Here is a 16,446-nt window from a genome sequence, read left to right as displayed (position 1 = left end):
CCCAACCCCCCTCCATGGGCCTTGCTCTGTGTGTGACAGGGTAGAGCCATAACCTCCCCATTGGCCCTGCCCTGAGTGTGACAGGGTGCAGCGTCCCAACCCCCTTATCCGCCCTGCTCTGTGTGTGACAGGGGGCGGTGCCCCAACTCCCCTATCGGCCCTACTCTGTGAGTGACAGCGGGGAGCTCCTCAACCCCCTGATGGGCCCTGCTCTGTGCGTGACAGGGGGCAGCGCCCCAACCCCCTGATCGGCCCTGCTCTGTGCGTGACAGGGGGTGGCGCTGCAACCTCCCCATCGACCCTGCCTTGGGTGTGACAGGGGGCGGTGCCCCAACCCCCCAATTGGCCCTACCCTGAGCGTGACTGAGGGTGGCATCGCAACCTCCTGATCCGCCCTGCTCTGTGCATGACAGGGGGCGGCGCCCCAACTCCCCAATGGGCCCTGCTCTGAGCCTGACCAGGGGCTGCACCTAGGGATTGGGCCTGCCCTCAGCCACCCGGGAGCAGGCCTAAGCCAGCAGGTCGTTATCTCCCGAGGGGTCCCAGACTGTGAGAGGGCACAGGCCGGGCTGGGGGACCCCTCCCCCCCCCCGAGTGCACAAATTTTTGTGCACCGGGCCTCTAGTGGATTAATAAACAAGCATAAGTAGGTGTTCAAAATAAGAATGATTGAAAATTAAAGCCAATTGATTTTAAATTAGTTTTAAAATTGCATTGCCACATTGCTCCCATGCCTGCACACCATGCTAAATGCAATGAAGAGCAAGTTCTGAAAACCATCAGCAGAATAGGCTTTCATTTAATCAGTGCCCTTTTGTTTCCTGTTGGTTTACTACAGAACTTATTGAATGTGGAAAAGATTCATGCGATCATGAGTTTTCTGCCTATAATCTTGAACCAGCTCTTCAAGGTTTTGGTCCAGAATGAGGAAGATGAAATAAGTACAACTGTGACCAGGTATCCATAACACAGCCTTAGGAGAAGAGATTTTTCTCATCTGTGGTTACACAGAACTTTGATTATAACTGAATGGCCCCCTAATTGTGTATGCTTGCCTTTCATTTGAACACATATCGCAAATTTAAGTATTTCTTACTCTTGATTTCTAATCATCTGTTGTTATAATTTGAGTAAAATACTATACGTCTTTTTCAACTTTCCTTTGTGATATTTAATTAAACTCTTTAATTTGAGGTAATTATAGATTCACATGCAGTTGTAGGAAATAATGCAGAGAGATCCCATGTTCCTTTTACCCAATTTACCCCAAAGGCAACATCTTGCAAAACTGCAGTACAGTAGCACTACCAGGATATTGACATTGATAGACTCAGAATACAGAGCACAGCACTCCATCTCCACAACTGTTTCCCTCTCCTCCCCACCCACACTCCTCATCCCAGGTAACTACTCAACTGTTCTCCACCTCCGGAATTTGATCACTTAATGAAGTAAAGAATCTTATATAGTGATATATAAATATAATATATATATATAAGTATTTACTTCATCTATGTATCTATACACATATCACATATCTATCTCTATATCTACCCTTTGGGATTGTTGTTTTTTTTCTTCACTCAGATTAATCCTCTGGAGAGTCATCCAGGTTGTTGCATCTATCCATAGTTCCTTTCTTTTTTATTTCTGAGTAGTATTCCATACCACAATATGTTTAACAATTCACCAGGTTGTTTCCAGTTTGGGGTAGATTTGGGGTAAATATAAATTCTCACATCACTAAGAAAAATGACCAGTGTAATTGCTGGGTTGTATGAGAGTTCTCAAGAAAATGTTGAGTTGTTTTCCACAGTGGCTGTACCATTTTACATTCCCAACAGATCTTTTTCTTTTTTTAAAATATTCTATTTTTCTTCAACTCTTCTCACTTTAGGTTTGTCTATACTACGCATTCTGCCAACATTACTAATCTGTCTGGTGACTTTGGTAATCACAATTTCCTCTTCATAGAGATCATGTTTTGAATTATTGAATCATCTATTCCTAATGTTGTTTTTCAATTAGTCACAGCATTCCAGAAATAAAATTACTCTTGGCATTGACATGTTTGCAGTACCTTCTGAACTCATAGGCCTATGATTAGCCTTTTTCAGAAGGAGGGTCTTTGGCCTTGGCTGTTTGTTTTGGGTTTTTTAAATATATTTTTTATTGATTTCAGAAAGGAAGGGAGAGGGAGAGAAAGAAACATCAATGATGAGAGAGAATCATTGATCAGCTGCCTCCTGCATGCCCCACACTGGGGATGGAGCCTGCAACCCAGGCATGTGCCCTGAACAGGAATCTGCCCATGACCTACTGGTTCATTGGTTGATGCTCAACCTCTGAGCCACGCCGGCCAGACTTTTGGCCTTGTTTTTACTAAAGTGGAGCCATGAAGCTCTGGAAAGTGAAGGCAGCTCTAACAGTTCCATAACCAGCCAGTTCTAGACACAGATTAAAAGTCCCCAACTCTATCTTCAATGGGTGCTGTTATAGCATGAGTATATGGGTCTGTGTTGACAAGATTCCTAAGTATTTTAGCTGATAGATCTGTTGAAATTCTGAGATATTCTTAAACACAACAGCTCCATATGGAGTAACTGGAAGTGTTCATGTGAAAATACCAACCCTTACCACCACTGCTATAGAAACTCTGTCCCAGCTAAGGGTAGGAAAAAAAAGACTATACATCTTAACCTAATTACTTTTTCCAAAAGCACTGACATATAGTGCCTCTAGGTTGGAAGTGAAGCCCTTTAAAAATGAATATGATCATTCAAGGTTAAAGATCTTAAGTTTTAATCAGGCACTAAAAATGATCCTTTTTCCAAGAAGACAGTGTCAGCAAACACAGACACCATAATAGCACATTCAGCTCAGGCAAAAAAGAAATCTCCAATGTGATACTACAGCCATAAGACATTACTTATATCTAGTTTTTAGAGATTTCAAGGTTGGAAATGGCTAACAGGTACTATAGATATTAAATACTCAATATTGGAGGGGTACAGGGGATGGAGAGTCTGAAATTGGTTCATTCATTTATTCATTAACTAGTAAGCACCATTTTCAAGCACTCCTGTGACAAACCCAGTGGAATTTTTCTGCCTTCTCCTGAAAGGCCACTGAACATCTCTGTTTTTCCAGGGTTCTGACTGACATCGTCGCCAAGTGCCACGAGGAACAATTGGACTACGCTGTCCAGTCATACATTAAGGTATGAAATCACCACTTGGACATTGGTCCTATGCCCTTGTGCTGTGTGGCTTGTCTCATTTCCTGTCTACATAAGTGGGAAGTTTTTCTCTTTAGCTGGATGGTGTCTACCATAGTAATACCAAGCATTCCTCTTAGCTTCTTAGAATTTCTTCTCTTTGCATTGATGGGCTAGGTGTATTGTTTGAATGTATAAGTGAATAAATAACATGTACATGTATAAATGAATATTTATATGGTGGAAAACAGCCAAGAAGTTTGAGCTAGAGAAGAAAAATATTGTCCTTTGGACGTCAACATTACAAGAAATGAAATTTCTGTGTAAATTTAAGGAAGTTTTTTTCCTGTTGGTTTGTTGAATGCTCTATGTTTCTTCTATAATGTTTTCTTAGCTTTTCTTATTGTTTTCTCAGGCATTATTTCATTTTCCCAGTTACTGTATATTTGTACCTGCTTCTGGTATGTTAAGTCCTTTATCCTCCGGCATGAACCACTAGCCCATTCCATCAACTGTGCACTGCTTCTTCCAGTGTCCTTCAAGTTTATATTCTCATTTCCAGTTGGCCTGTGAATTAATGCCCGTGAACTTGCGATGATGTTTGCACATTATAAATCCTGTCTGAATGTCATCTTTTTGAATGAAAAAAAAAAAACCCAACCAAAGATAGCTTAGTTCACTTTATGATACATAGAGGACCTAAATTTCTATCTTTTCTATACATAGGTGAAATCTTTTTGAGACATAGACCATTTTAATTAAAATAATGTATTGCACTAATACATATTGATAATCATATACCCATATATTTTAGATGTCTAGAAAGGTGACTAGAAAAGACTTTAAGGTCTTTTGTGCTAGAAACTTGGGGGGAGGCGGTTGTGTTTTTAAAAAAAAAAAAAAACCTGTTGTAAAAGGAAATAATTAGAAATTTCATTCTGGAGTGAACCCCTATGAAATACCATCAGTGAGAAATGTTTTTATTACAGTTTTATATTAATATATTTTCTACCTGCCAGAAATGTTAGATGGTTTCCCAAATACCTAACTTTAAGTGTATGCCCAGATGCCAAAAAATTGTCAGTTACTTCACAATCATTTCCCTTTGCTCTAATTTTACTCAATATGATCTACATTTCATTTTCAGAAAACCAGATTCTTAGATTCACCTATAAATGCCTTTTTAATTTGCTCTCTGTTTAAAGATAGAGTTTTTGCATGCTTTATATGGTGCTGATTAATTTATATTCAACAGAACCATCTACTGAACTTTTACTCTCTCAATGCTTACCTCAATTTTCCATTTCACTCCTCAAAGGCATTGAGACAAAACAAATTCTCCAGTCCACATTACACAAAGTCCTCTTCATTTCAATGCAGTTATTATATACCTTATTCCAAAGGAATCATTGAAAATTACATTAAGAACCCACTGGTGTTGTGACATTTTTGTGACAGTCAAGTCTAGATCTTATGAGAACCTTAAAATCAGCTCTGAGACTCCATCTGTGACACTCTTGGAGAAGTATATTGGCAATGCATCCTGGGATGGTCTTTATTTCTAACCAGGATGTTTGAAATATCCCGATGAGATCATTTGATTTGTAATAAGAGACTGCTTATTTAGCTTGCTCTGAAGGGGTTCAAATTCAGAAATATGCCTATGTAGAATTTCAAGCTGATAACAATTCCTAAAGATGTTATGTAACACATTTTCATAATCTAAAACAAATACAGCCTAACAAATATAACCAATTAAAATTTTACTCTGGAAAGATCATTAAAGTAGCAAATGGGAACCTAGATTCCAGTCAAGGTTAAATAGTTAACTTGAGCAGTCAGCTTCTCTGAACCTCACTTTTCTCCTCTGTGAAGAGAGATGGGATAGACCAGATGAACTTCCAGCTCTATGATTCTGTGTTTGGACTCCTGTTGTAGTACATGGTTGACAGTCTGACCTTGACCAAGGAGTCTGATTTTTTTTTACCTTTGGTGGGAAACATTATTATTTAACATGTAGATAGATATTAAGCCCCACAAGTAGGAGTGTAATGAAAACTGATGATCTGTTACCTATATATGCTTTGATGTCCTTGAAAGATGTGATATTTCAATGCAATTAATATTTATTCAGAAGCAAACTAAACACCATTTCAAGTTCAGTGGTGCTAAATGCTGCTAACTCACCCATCTATGGTATCCAAAATACACACATACACCATGTCTTTTTCAAAAATGTATGTCTAAAGTTAATCTAATGAAATGCCATGGGTTACAGAAATTCATGGAACTGACATGTGATAGCCAAAATTTTAAAATAAGAATATTTCAGAACTAGTCATAATGCCCTTAGGCATAAATGACTGTGCATGATATTAGGTGGTTATGACATTACCCTCACATGAGTCATGATCAAGGGGAAAAATCATATTACTCTTGACTTCAGCTAGTTTCATGCATCTCTTAGCTTTTCTTTCTCTTCTGGGATGAACTTGGAGAAGTCAGGCCCCATCAGGACACTTATCTGTTGATGAACAATGAAGTTCAAAAAAATAATTACAGATCCAAATTTGAATGTGCCTCTGCTTTGAGTTTCTTGCTTGCCTTCACACCTGATTATAATGAAGTCTGAATTGTGGATATTCTGAAAAAATGACCTCCCTTGAGGCAAACCAAACTCATTAGTAAAATAGTGTAATTCAGTAATAAGCATTTTATATTTGAAATATACATGTAAAAATTGATGGTACTATCCTTAAGATAGATGAAGAAAAACTGAAAACTAAAACCATTATATGCACTCAGTGGTGCATGCCAAAACCAATCTTTTGAGAAATAAAAAAGTGAGTAGGTGTTATCTTACTGATGGCCAATGTTCATGATCCTTTGATGCCTGTGCCTAAGCATGAGGTGGTAGGCCCTGGGCATGTGGGGAGCTCACCTACTGGCCTCTGGAAGGCACCTGCTTCCCCACTTGGCTATTTGAGTGGGTGCTCTACCCTTTCAGGATGAAGAAATGCTACCATGCCACCTGTTACCAGTGGAAGGAAGGAGAAGGGGAAATGTGTCCTAAGTAGGTGGGTCAAAGCCCTCCATGTTTCCTTGAACCTGCTAAATTGCACTCTCACTCTTCCCTTGATTTCTACAAAAAGAGTTTCAAGGAGAGTTTAGGTGAGCCAGGCCCTACCTGTGCAAAGCCATAAATAGGAACAGGTGTGTACTGCTCTTCTCATTGGGCCTTCATTTATTTCATGACAAAACCTGGTATGAGCAGATAATTTTGAGTTATGAGTTATTCATGGAACATTATTTTTGAAGTGCTGTTTTCTTAAAGCATCTTACTTATTTCACTCTTTGGATTTTGTTCAGTTCGTGTTCAAGACCAGGGCATGCAAAGAGAGAACAATACATGAGGAACTGGCTAAAAATGTGACTGGTCTTTTGAAATCAAATGACTCAACAACAATTAAACATGTCTTAAAGGTAAGGAATTGAAAGATGATTCTTTCATTATTAGCATAAGGTTCACTCTCACCCCCAAGAGGTGATAGCATCCACTGATTTTTGCAGATCATTTCTCATAGTTTCTAGCATACACATATTGAAACTGTAGCATATAAAAGCATTAAGCAAGAGAGGTCTATGTCAACAGAAAAGATCACCTTAAGAATAAAATGGACCTCAGTTAAGTTCTTTAGCCTAAAGACAGAATAAATGTCTACAAAGAGTTACCTCAAACATTCTTCTAAGTATAATAAAAATCAAGTGTGTTGAGTTTATTAGGCATATTATATACCAACAAAAGAATTAATGATATGTTAATAAATATATTGACAACAGAGAGGAAGCCAAGAAACAGCCACTCTTTGACCCTAAAAAGTTGAAACAATAAGGAAGGGATGGTAAAAAGTTTATGAAAAGACAGCTCTAAATTATTGTAAAAGAGTGAACTTAGTCCCCAGCTTAATTAATTATCTATCATGATAGGACCCTCAGCTTCATGATGCAACATAAATGAACCTCAAAACAGAATTTGTTGAATGAAAAAGGCAATCACAGGAGAATACATACAGGATGATTTCATTTACATAAAGTTAGTGGCCAGCAAAACTAAATTTATTTCTTCAATGTATGATATTGGTAGCAAAATTATGAAGTTAAGCAAGGGAATGACTACAATAAAATTCAGGATTATTTGTGGTGGAGGGGAGGGGAAAGAGAGAGGATGGGGGGGTGCATTATTTAAACTGTACATATACAACATAGACTTTTTTATCTGGGATAAGTATCACCCTTTTACCCTTGGACCTAGGAAAGAAGAGCCTTCATCCTAGTGCTTGCTTTAGTCTTTTCTGACTGAGCCCCACCCCATAGGGAACGATATAACAGTAGCCAAGAGGAATGCTCACTGGGAGCTCCTCCCATGCCTTCCTAATCTTTGAGGAACCCCAGAGCCCCCACTTCATGGGCTTACAGGCTTCCTCACAGGCCTACTTAGACCTCATTCCTAAGTCCCTCCTTCACTGGGAAAATCTTCCTGCCTGAATACAACCCTAGAACCAAGTGGGGAGCAGTTTGCAGTGGAAGAGAGTGACTAGTTTGTAGACAACACTTGGATGTGCAGGCTGGACAGTCACACATGAACCAAATCCCTCTAGGTGCAGGACTGAACCTTGGGTGACAAGAGGCTATAGGCCAGGGTTCTTCTCCCCTGAGAGCCCCATATTCTGGTACAACATTCCAAGTTGTCATGGAGTTATGTTTGTCAAGGTAGGATGATCAAACTTTGTTAGCATGACTTCGAACTTTAAGACCTGTGGCTTCAATTTTTTATCTTGCCTCTACCCCTTAAAATATTCAGGGTGGGCCTGCTAGGATATATTTTAATATAGAAAATTTCAGTTTTTTTTAGATAAGTGAAACAAATAGAACCTCATGGATAAATACTGCATAGGACTATTCTTTAATTAGCCATCCCAAGTAAACTGGCATCTTGTTTTAAACATCTTTGAGATGACAGAGGAACTGAAATGTCTGCCATTTACTTTTACCACTAAGACTTTGGTATAGATCATCCTAACACATATCATTGCTCTGGTGGATTTACTTTCAAAGAACACACTGTAAGATAAAGATTCTATAATATTACATGATGTAAAGAACAGAATTATCATTATTTTACCATAGAACAAATTTCTCACTGCCTTTTCTTTTCCTAACAGCATTCCTGGTTCTTCTTTGCAATTATTCTGAAATCCATGGCACAACACTTGATTGACACAAATAAAATTCAGGTAAGATCATAGGTAATACAATGCTACCCAACAATTATGCTCATGAACATGCTGTCAGTAGTTCCATTGGTATTTACTTTGTAAACCGTAGCAATATATGTTCATTGCTTTTTAAGTAGGAGAAATGATTGTGTGTCACTTTAATCTCCATGGTTTTCCTTCTTGCAGCATGCAAGGCTGGGTACTCAGAATCTTAGAAATTTAGGCTCAGTCTAACATCGATTTTTGTGTTTCTATCTATAGCGAAATGTGAGTCTAATGATAAAGTTGACTTGTGAAGATGATTGAATCTTGCCTTTCTCATGAAAAAGGGGCTGTGTAAATTCATGAAGTAGAGCCTGAGATGGGAAGTCTCAGCTGCCTGGACTTCTCCCTTGTGGGCAGGAGTTCAGGCAGCAGGAGTGGATTCCTAGACCTAATGCTGGTCTTTAGGGACCCATGGAGTTTCATTCCATGTCACACATGTATTCGCCTAGCCACACCATTTTGCATCTTGTGGCAGAAATCTCTTGACTCTGATGTCCCACTGGTGCCCACTGTGGCAAATGCTGAGAACATGAAGTAAAGACTGGCTGGTACAAACTTTCATCTATGAGTAAGATCTGAAGACCTAACATAAACCATGGTGATTATAGCAGATGATGAAATTTGCTAAAAGAGAATAACTTAAATGTTCTCATCAAAAACAAAAATGACCAAACCAAAAAAAAAGACGTGAAGTGATAGATGTGTTAATTAACTAGATGGGGGAAATTCTTTCACCCTCACATATAAATGTATCTAAATATGATCTACACTTTAAATATCTCACAATTTTATATGTCACTTATACTTCAATAAAGCTGAAATAAAATTTTAAAAAGACTAGCTGTATCTCACTACTTATAAAGGACATTTCAAGCCAATATTTGTACTCATTTAGTTACTTAGTCATTCATTGATTTCTTAGAGTTGCTAATTGGGGGATTTCTAGTTTAAAAAAATCAAAGTACTTGATTTTTCACTAAATGTGTCTAAGAAAATCTAGACCAATATTTATTAAACCATTAATAGTATGTACTTCCTAAAAGGGAAGGGAGGGGAATTACGATGTGAGAGATAATATAGTCAATAATATAATAACTATGTATGGTGGGTGCCAGGGTTCTAGACTTATCAGAAGGATCACTTCATTTATATATATAGAAGCCTAAGCAATCTAACAACTAAACAACCAAATGACCAGTTGACTGGTCGCTATGTCCCGCACTGAAAACCAGGGGGCAGACGCTCAATGCAGAAGCTTCCCCTGGTGGTCAGTGCATTCCCATAGCCAACCTCCGGCAGCTGGCCAACCTCCCACGATTCCTTCCCCCTGCCCCCCCGCTGGCCCCAATCAGAACTGGATGAGAGGGCCACAATTGGCCCCGATCACCAGCCAGGCCAAGGGACCCTACCCATGCACAAATTTGTGCACCAGGCCTCTAGTAAGTTATATAAATGTCTAACCACTATGCTGTACACCTGAAAATAATGTTGTATGTCAACTGTAATGGAAAAAAATGTGAAAAATGTTACATGTTTTAATAGTTTGCAATTAAAATATGTTATAATTTACTTTTTAAATGAAAATTTTATTGGCCAAAGGAGAAAACATTAAATGAAAATTATGGAAATCATGACCTTGAAATTAAAAGGGCTTCTATTTTATTATTGCATTCAAGTTTTCAGTTTATTTTTTTTAGGCTTAGCATTTCATATGCCACATTATAAAGAAATGATCTATTCTTTTCTTAGCTTTCTCGGGCTGAAAGATTTCCTGAATCATACCAAAATGAATTGGACAATCTGGTCATGGTCCTAGCTGATCACATGATTTGGAAATATAAAGACGCCCTTGAAGAAACAAGAAGGGCCAACCACAGTATCGCCAGGTTTCTTAAGGTACAGTGATGAGATGCAATTCCATTCAAGCCCCCATGCTAATAGACGTGAGATATCCTCAATGTTAATTGATTCAATCTTCATTTTTTATGAGTAGTCACAACTAATGCTGTTTGATGAATACTTTTATCTATCTTTCCTACTTGAAATACTTTTTATGGGTTTGTTTGTTTTTGCCTGTCTCCCCAAAACTACCTGCTGTTTACACACTCATTACAGTTAAGAGAATCTGACAACAGAATAAGAAAGACAGTGAGCAGCTCCCTGATAGAAATCTCAGGAACTCTTACCTTCGCTCCTCAAATTCAAGCTGCCTTCACTGAAAGAAAAGCTCCTCTGTCGAAGGAGACCAGTGAGATTTTAAAAGGTTTTTATGACCCACCTCTGCCACCCCTGTTCCTTCCCAGAGCTGTACAGTACAGGAATGAAATTGCTAAAGAAAAATAATAAAATGTAACTCTTTAAAAAATAAACACACAAGTAAAAGCTAAAACTCTCTATAGAAAAGGAAAAGGCTCTAATATTTAATTGCAAAGCTCCAAGTGATGTTGCATAGAAGTGATAAATATGGGTTTGTAGCTTTCTGATGGGTGTACTATAGGTAACATTTTAACTAGTTGCCATATGTGGACAAATGCTTAAACATACTTGAGAGGTTTTTAGAATACTTAAGACACAACACATTTAGTTAAATGTTATTTTATTTCAATAAATTTCATTATCTTTTCAAAATCTTTAATGATCTTTAAAGTAAAAATGTTTTAATTTGAAATTGTATCTTTTTTAGCGCTGCTTTACGTTTATGGACCGGGGCTTTGTGTTTAAGATGGTCAACAATTACATCAGCATGTTCTCCTCTGGTGAACTCAAGGTAAGAACCAAGTGCAGGAGTGATTGCTTTCTCAGCTATGGCAGTATAAATAAATAAATTGGTCTCTGTGTATATATATATATGCCTAAAACATCAACTTATCCATTCTCTGCATCAAAAAAATAATGTCTATACCAGTGAGAGGCAGTCTTGTAAATGGTCCATCTGGCTGCTGAGAAAGTCTCCCAAGTCTTTCCTCCGTGGGGAACAAGGGAGAGTGGAATGAAAGTGTTTACATTTCACTTCTATGTCCTGTGGGTGGAGAAGAAATAGTTCTTTCCAGCTGCAGTTCTTATAGAACTCTAGCTCAGGACTGTGTTGTTTAAGTACTGAAAGTCCCACCTCTGGAAATCATTCAATCTTAGGCAAAATGGACAGTTGGCCACCCTGCCTAAATAGGGGCTACGTTTTGGGAGACAGGCAGGAAACAGTGCTCTAGAGAGGAGTGGTTCTCAAAGTGAGGTTCCTAGGCTAGTGCAATAGAATCTCAGAACTGAAGTCTGTATTGTATCAAGACTTTCAGGTGATTTTTATTTATCAAGTCTAAGGACCAGAGTTTAGTATGGCATATGCTGAAGAGAAATAAGCCTGGGCCAGGTCATGAAAGTTGTTATCAATGAGGGTTCATTGGGTTGCAAGCAAAAAGTTTACTGCAATTTGAGTAAAAGCAAATTTATTGGAAGTTCTATTGGGAATAAATAGCATCAATGTAAAGAACTAGACTAGGAAAAGGGCTAGAGCACAAGAATAATCGCCAAGAAGGAACCATTTGGCCAAAGTCTGCTGCTGCTTAAATGATAACACTCTTCTTAATATCTGCTTTCCAAAAAGGAAGTGTGTGGTCAGCCTGCTTTGGGTCACATGCCTGCCTCTTAGCAGGAGAGACAGGGCATGTGAATTAGCAGTTCCTCATTAAACTTCCTTTGGGAAGAAGGTAATTCCTGAAGAAGAAATTACCTAGGTGTTGTAAAATAATAACCAATGTAGAACAACCAAAAATAAAAAATTTTCATCTTATAGCCTTTCATGTCATGCTCAGGAATCTGAATATTATTTTTCTTGTCAGTTTTGATCAGGAGAGTTACCTAATTACGTATCATGATGTTTTGATCATCCAATTCTCTCTGTAAATAATTTTTGAAAGAATATTCTTCATTAATTCTCCAATTATGCATGAAATTTGAAGAATGTCCATTTAGATACAATTCCAGTAGACCTAAATTATATATTTTTTCAAAGACCAAACAGAAGCCTCTCAATGAAGAATAATTGACATATAAATTAATTATACTCTTCTTCACTTTAATGTATGAAGGATTAAGTCAAATACAATCATTTGTAAATTGCAGTATTTTAAATGATTGACTAAAGTTGCCACAAAATATAATTCTGTAATATTCAAGTGAATGAAATATATTTTATTTTGTTAGCTGATATTAGCAAATATAATGAACACAATCTGAGTCTTAAAAATGTATTACTTATCTTGCATGAGTGAAAACAGAACAGTTATGAATGTGCTGATTGTTTCTATTTATGTGGTTGTTCTTAGCTCATGTATTACAGTTGTCTTAGACTATGTCTAGACTCCATTTATCACTGTGCTATTCAAAACATTATTGAAAGAACAGGCCTGTTTGCAAGAGTAGGGAAGAGGTAGAATTAATAATGTATCCTGAGAACAAATGGCATACGAAGAGAAATTCACTTTCATTTTTTATTGTCTTCCTTACCTCCTTGAATCATAGGAATTGATTGTAGCAATCTGTAGAGCTCTGTGCATTTGGTGAGGCACTATTTTTCTCAAAATAAGTATGTTTTTCTCAAAATAAGTATGTTATAAACTAAAAGAAGCAAAAAATGCCTCAGTAAGGTACGTTACAAATGAGATTACTTCCTGAGGAAGCCTTGATCCAACTCCCCAAATAGGAAGGCTGCCTGCATTTACCACTACGGAGGGTCAAAATTCCTTAAACTTAACAATAGCTGGTGGTCACACAAAAGTAACCGCATCCTCTTTTTAGGTACAAAAGTCAAGTGCAGATTCTTTGTTTTATTAAATTTTTGGTGTGTAAATAATAGTCATTCGGCTTTCTCTTTCAGACTTTATGCCAGTATAAATTTGATTTCCTTCAAGAAGTGTGCCAGCATGAGCACTTTATCCCTTTGTGTCTCCCCATAAGATCAGCAAACATCCCAGGTAATAATTCCCAGGGTTTTCATCGGCTCCTACAAAGTGAACACTTTTGTTTGTTTGTTCATTGTTTTCCTGTTTCCTCAATCTTGGTTTTGTTTGAAGTTGTCACATGGGTATACCCAGACAATGAGATTAAAATGTAAAAGAAATTGTTGGCCTGTGACAATGGATACAACCCTATGATTCTCAATGTTTGTCTGGGTTTCCCTTTTCATTAAAAAGAAGGCCAACAATAAAATTATAAGAAAAACAAAGCTTTATTGAAGTAATTCCTATTTTAGGACAATATATTTTAATTTTTCAGTATATATTACACATCATTAATGAATTTTGAGAGATAAAATTACATGGAGGAAAAGTTATACTTTGTGAGTATAAATTCATTTCCAATTATCAGTTAAGGTGTGTAATTATGTTGAATGCAAGTCCTCAAAATTAGTTTGAGACAAAGAAACTGGTACCTTGGAAGGAAGGATGTAAGGAAGGAAGGCAGGCAGGTGGGCAGCACTATGAACTCCTGATATCTCTGGGTCAGAAAGACACAGAGATAGGTGTGCAAAAAAAAACTGGGCTCCACAACTTGTTTGCTATGCTACTATAGCATAAATGCTCTCCAGAAAATACTTTCATTTATTACATTTGTATATATGTATATTGTCCATTCTCTACCATGATCATATACTGGGGTGACCATGGTAGAGAATTATTATCACCCACCTAGATATCAGAAGCTTATCAAAATGCGAAGAAAATACTAAAATTATTTAGGAATTTTAATTTTTTAATTTTTAAATTTATTGGGGTGACATTGGTTAATAAAATTGTATAGGTTTGAAGTGTACAATTCCCTAATATATCATCTGTATCATCTGTATATTGCATTGTGGGTTCAGCACCCAAAGTCAAGACTCCTTCCATCATCATACTGGTGGGGGCAAAAGTGGGTTTAGAGTTGTGTGTATGTAAAATGCAGTTTAATATTGTATTATTATTTATTATTGTATTATTCTCCATATGAACAACTATAAACCTCCTTCTGCCCCCACCCTGTATATTTGACCCCTTTTACCCTTAAAATACTTTACTTCTAAGCAGTGAGTAAATTATTCACATGGTGCAATTTTTATATTTATGGAAAACACTAACTGAGATGATAAATCCCTCCTTAAATCTGTTATAGTTTGCACTAATGTTTTGGAGGAAAAAAGAGTAAAGAACATTATTTTTACAAAAAGGACTGTGTCTGATGCTCAAATAGAAGGCTAAGATTTAAAATAATTCTGTTATGGCATTCTCTTTAATGAAATAAACAACCTAAAGCATTTCTCTTGAAAAACAAAGCTTTATTGAAGTAATTCCCATTTTAGGACAATATATTTTAATTTTTCAGTATATATTACACAACATTAATGAACATAATATATATCTGAGTATGGATATATCTGAACTTTTTGTTTATTTGTATTAAATCCAGATCCTTTGACACCTTCAGAATCAACTCAAGAGTTGCATGCATCAGGTAAATAGTGTAATTTTATATATTACCTAAGCATCAATAGTCCAATAACATTGATGAATATAGATACTATAAATTTTCAGTTTCCAGGTGCTAATAAATAGCCATATTTTAATACCATATAGTCAAAATAAACAAAATATTGTCTGAACTTTTCTCCAGTCACAAATAATTAAATGATTCCCCGTCTTGAATTCTTTCATATTTTATTCTCTAAAGTTTATTTTTTTTTAATTTTCCAAAGTTCCTGCAATTTCCTTAGCGTATATCATAAATAAAATTCCAGCTATATATAATAGCATACGTGTTCAATGTAACTAGCTTTATATGATATATTTCTTTCAATAAACCACAGTTTGGTTTGAGCTATTTTTTCAAGATTGAAATTATTAGAAGCCTATAAATTGAATATAATGCATATTCCAATGGTGCACTATACTAATCATAACTACCTTGCTGGTTGTCCTGAAAACTAACTAAGATACTTCTTATAAAGTGTGTAGCCTAGTGTTTACTCACAGTGTGAGCTCTGTAAGTGGGTGCTAGTCCTATTATTAATAGTTACATTTAGAACCCTGTTGGACAATTTTGAATAAATGCATTATTACTGGAAATTGTAACACTGCTTTCTTGGTAATTCAGGCTTAACATTTTGCAGCCTCCCTTGGTTTTCCTCTCTCCTTGCTCTTTCACATCCTTCAGAAAACTTGTTCTGCTGATATTACTTCTGCTACTTTGATCCTACTACCCCAGGCCCTCTAATTCTCCCTTCTCTCCACTACTGTTTCAGACTCTTGTATTATATCCCTCCCTGCAATCTAATTAATTTACAACCTGCCACCCTATTAGTAAATCAATAAAGCACAGGTCTGATTGGGCCACTGATCTCAAAGCCCTGAGTGACTTATCATCTACTGCAAATGGAATTGCTACAGAAGTGCAAATAGCAGAGAAACATAAATGCCAGCTAGCGAATTTGTACTTAAGTTTCCCATCAACTAGTCCCAATGTGGCTCACATCTTAATTCTGATCACTCTTCTTTTGGGCACTGTATTTACTGTCCCCAATATCTGTGTTCCCCACATACCTACTTTCACAATTCTGTGCCGTTGAAATCCTATCACCTCTCCTCCCAGTGTCCTCTTCTTTCCTCATCGCCTCCATTTGCTCACACACCTGCACTTCCAAATCTTTTAAGCATCCTCAATGGCCCATTTCAACATATTACTCTCAGTTGACCATTTCTGATTCCTTCAGACAGACTATTCAGGTTTTTCTGATCTCAGCTATAATACTGTATGGTTGCCACTTTCATGGAGCTTGATATTTGACATCACGCATTATTTGTATTAGTATACACACAATATCACCCTATCTTTCTGAATGTTCCTCTCTCATAATTCTCATCTCTGTGGCAAGACTATATC

General features: G+C 37.0%; 1 protein-coding gene across 1 annotated transcript in view; it reads left to right on the top strand.

Moving 5' to 3' along the window:
• Window positions 1–16,446, top strand: part of DOCK10 (dedicator of cytokinesis 10) — a 162,517-nt gene that overhangs the window by 111,215 nt on the left and 34,856 nt on the right. The window contains exons 24-31 of the mRNA XM_006082773.3: window positions 839–957; window positions 3,151–3,220; window positions 6,587–6,700; window positions 8,440–8,511; window positions 10,288–10,434; window positions 11,222–11,305; window positions 13,409–13,505; window positions 14,977–15,021. Coding sequence (XP_006082835.1) covers window positions 839–957; window positions 3,151–3,220; window positions 6,587–6,700; window positions 8,440–8,511; window positions 10,288–10,434; window positions 11,222–11,305; window positions 13,409–13,505; window positions 14,977–15,021 — 748 coding nt within the window. The remainder of the gene's footprint in view (window positions 1–838; window positions 958–3,150; window positions 3,221–6,586; window positions 6,701–8,439; window positions 8,512–10,287; window positions 10,435–11,221; window positions 11,306–13,408; window positions 13,506–14,976; window positions 15,022–16,446) is intronic.

Source organism: Myotis lucifugus, unplaced genomic scaffold (genome assembly GCF_000147115.1).
Source record: "Myotis lucifugus unplaced genomic scaffold, Myoluc2.0 scaffold_3, whole genome shotgun sequence".
Lineage (NCBI taxonomy): Eukaryota > Metazoa > Chordata > Mammalia > Chiroptera > Vespertilionidae > Myotis > Myotis lucifugus.
The sequence above is the reverse complement of the archived record's forward strand: the minus strand, read 5'-3'. Positions and strand labels throughout refer to the sequence as shown.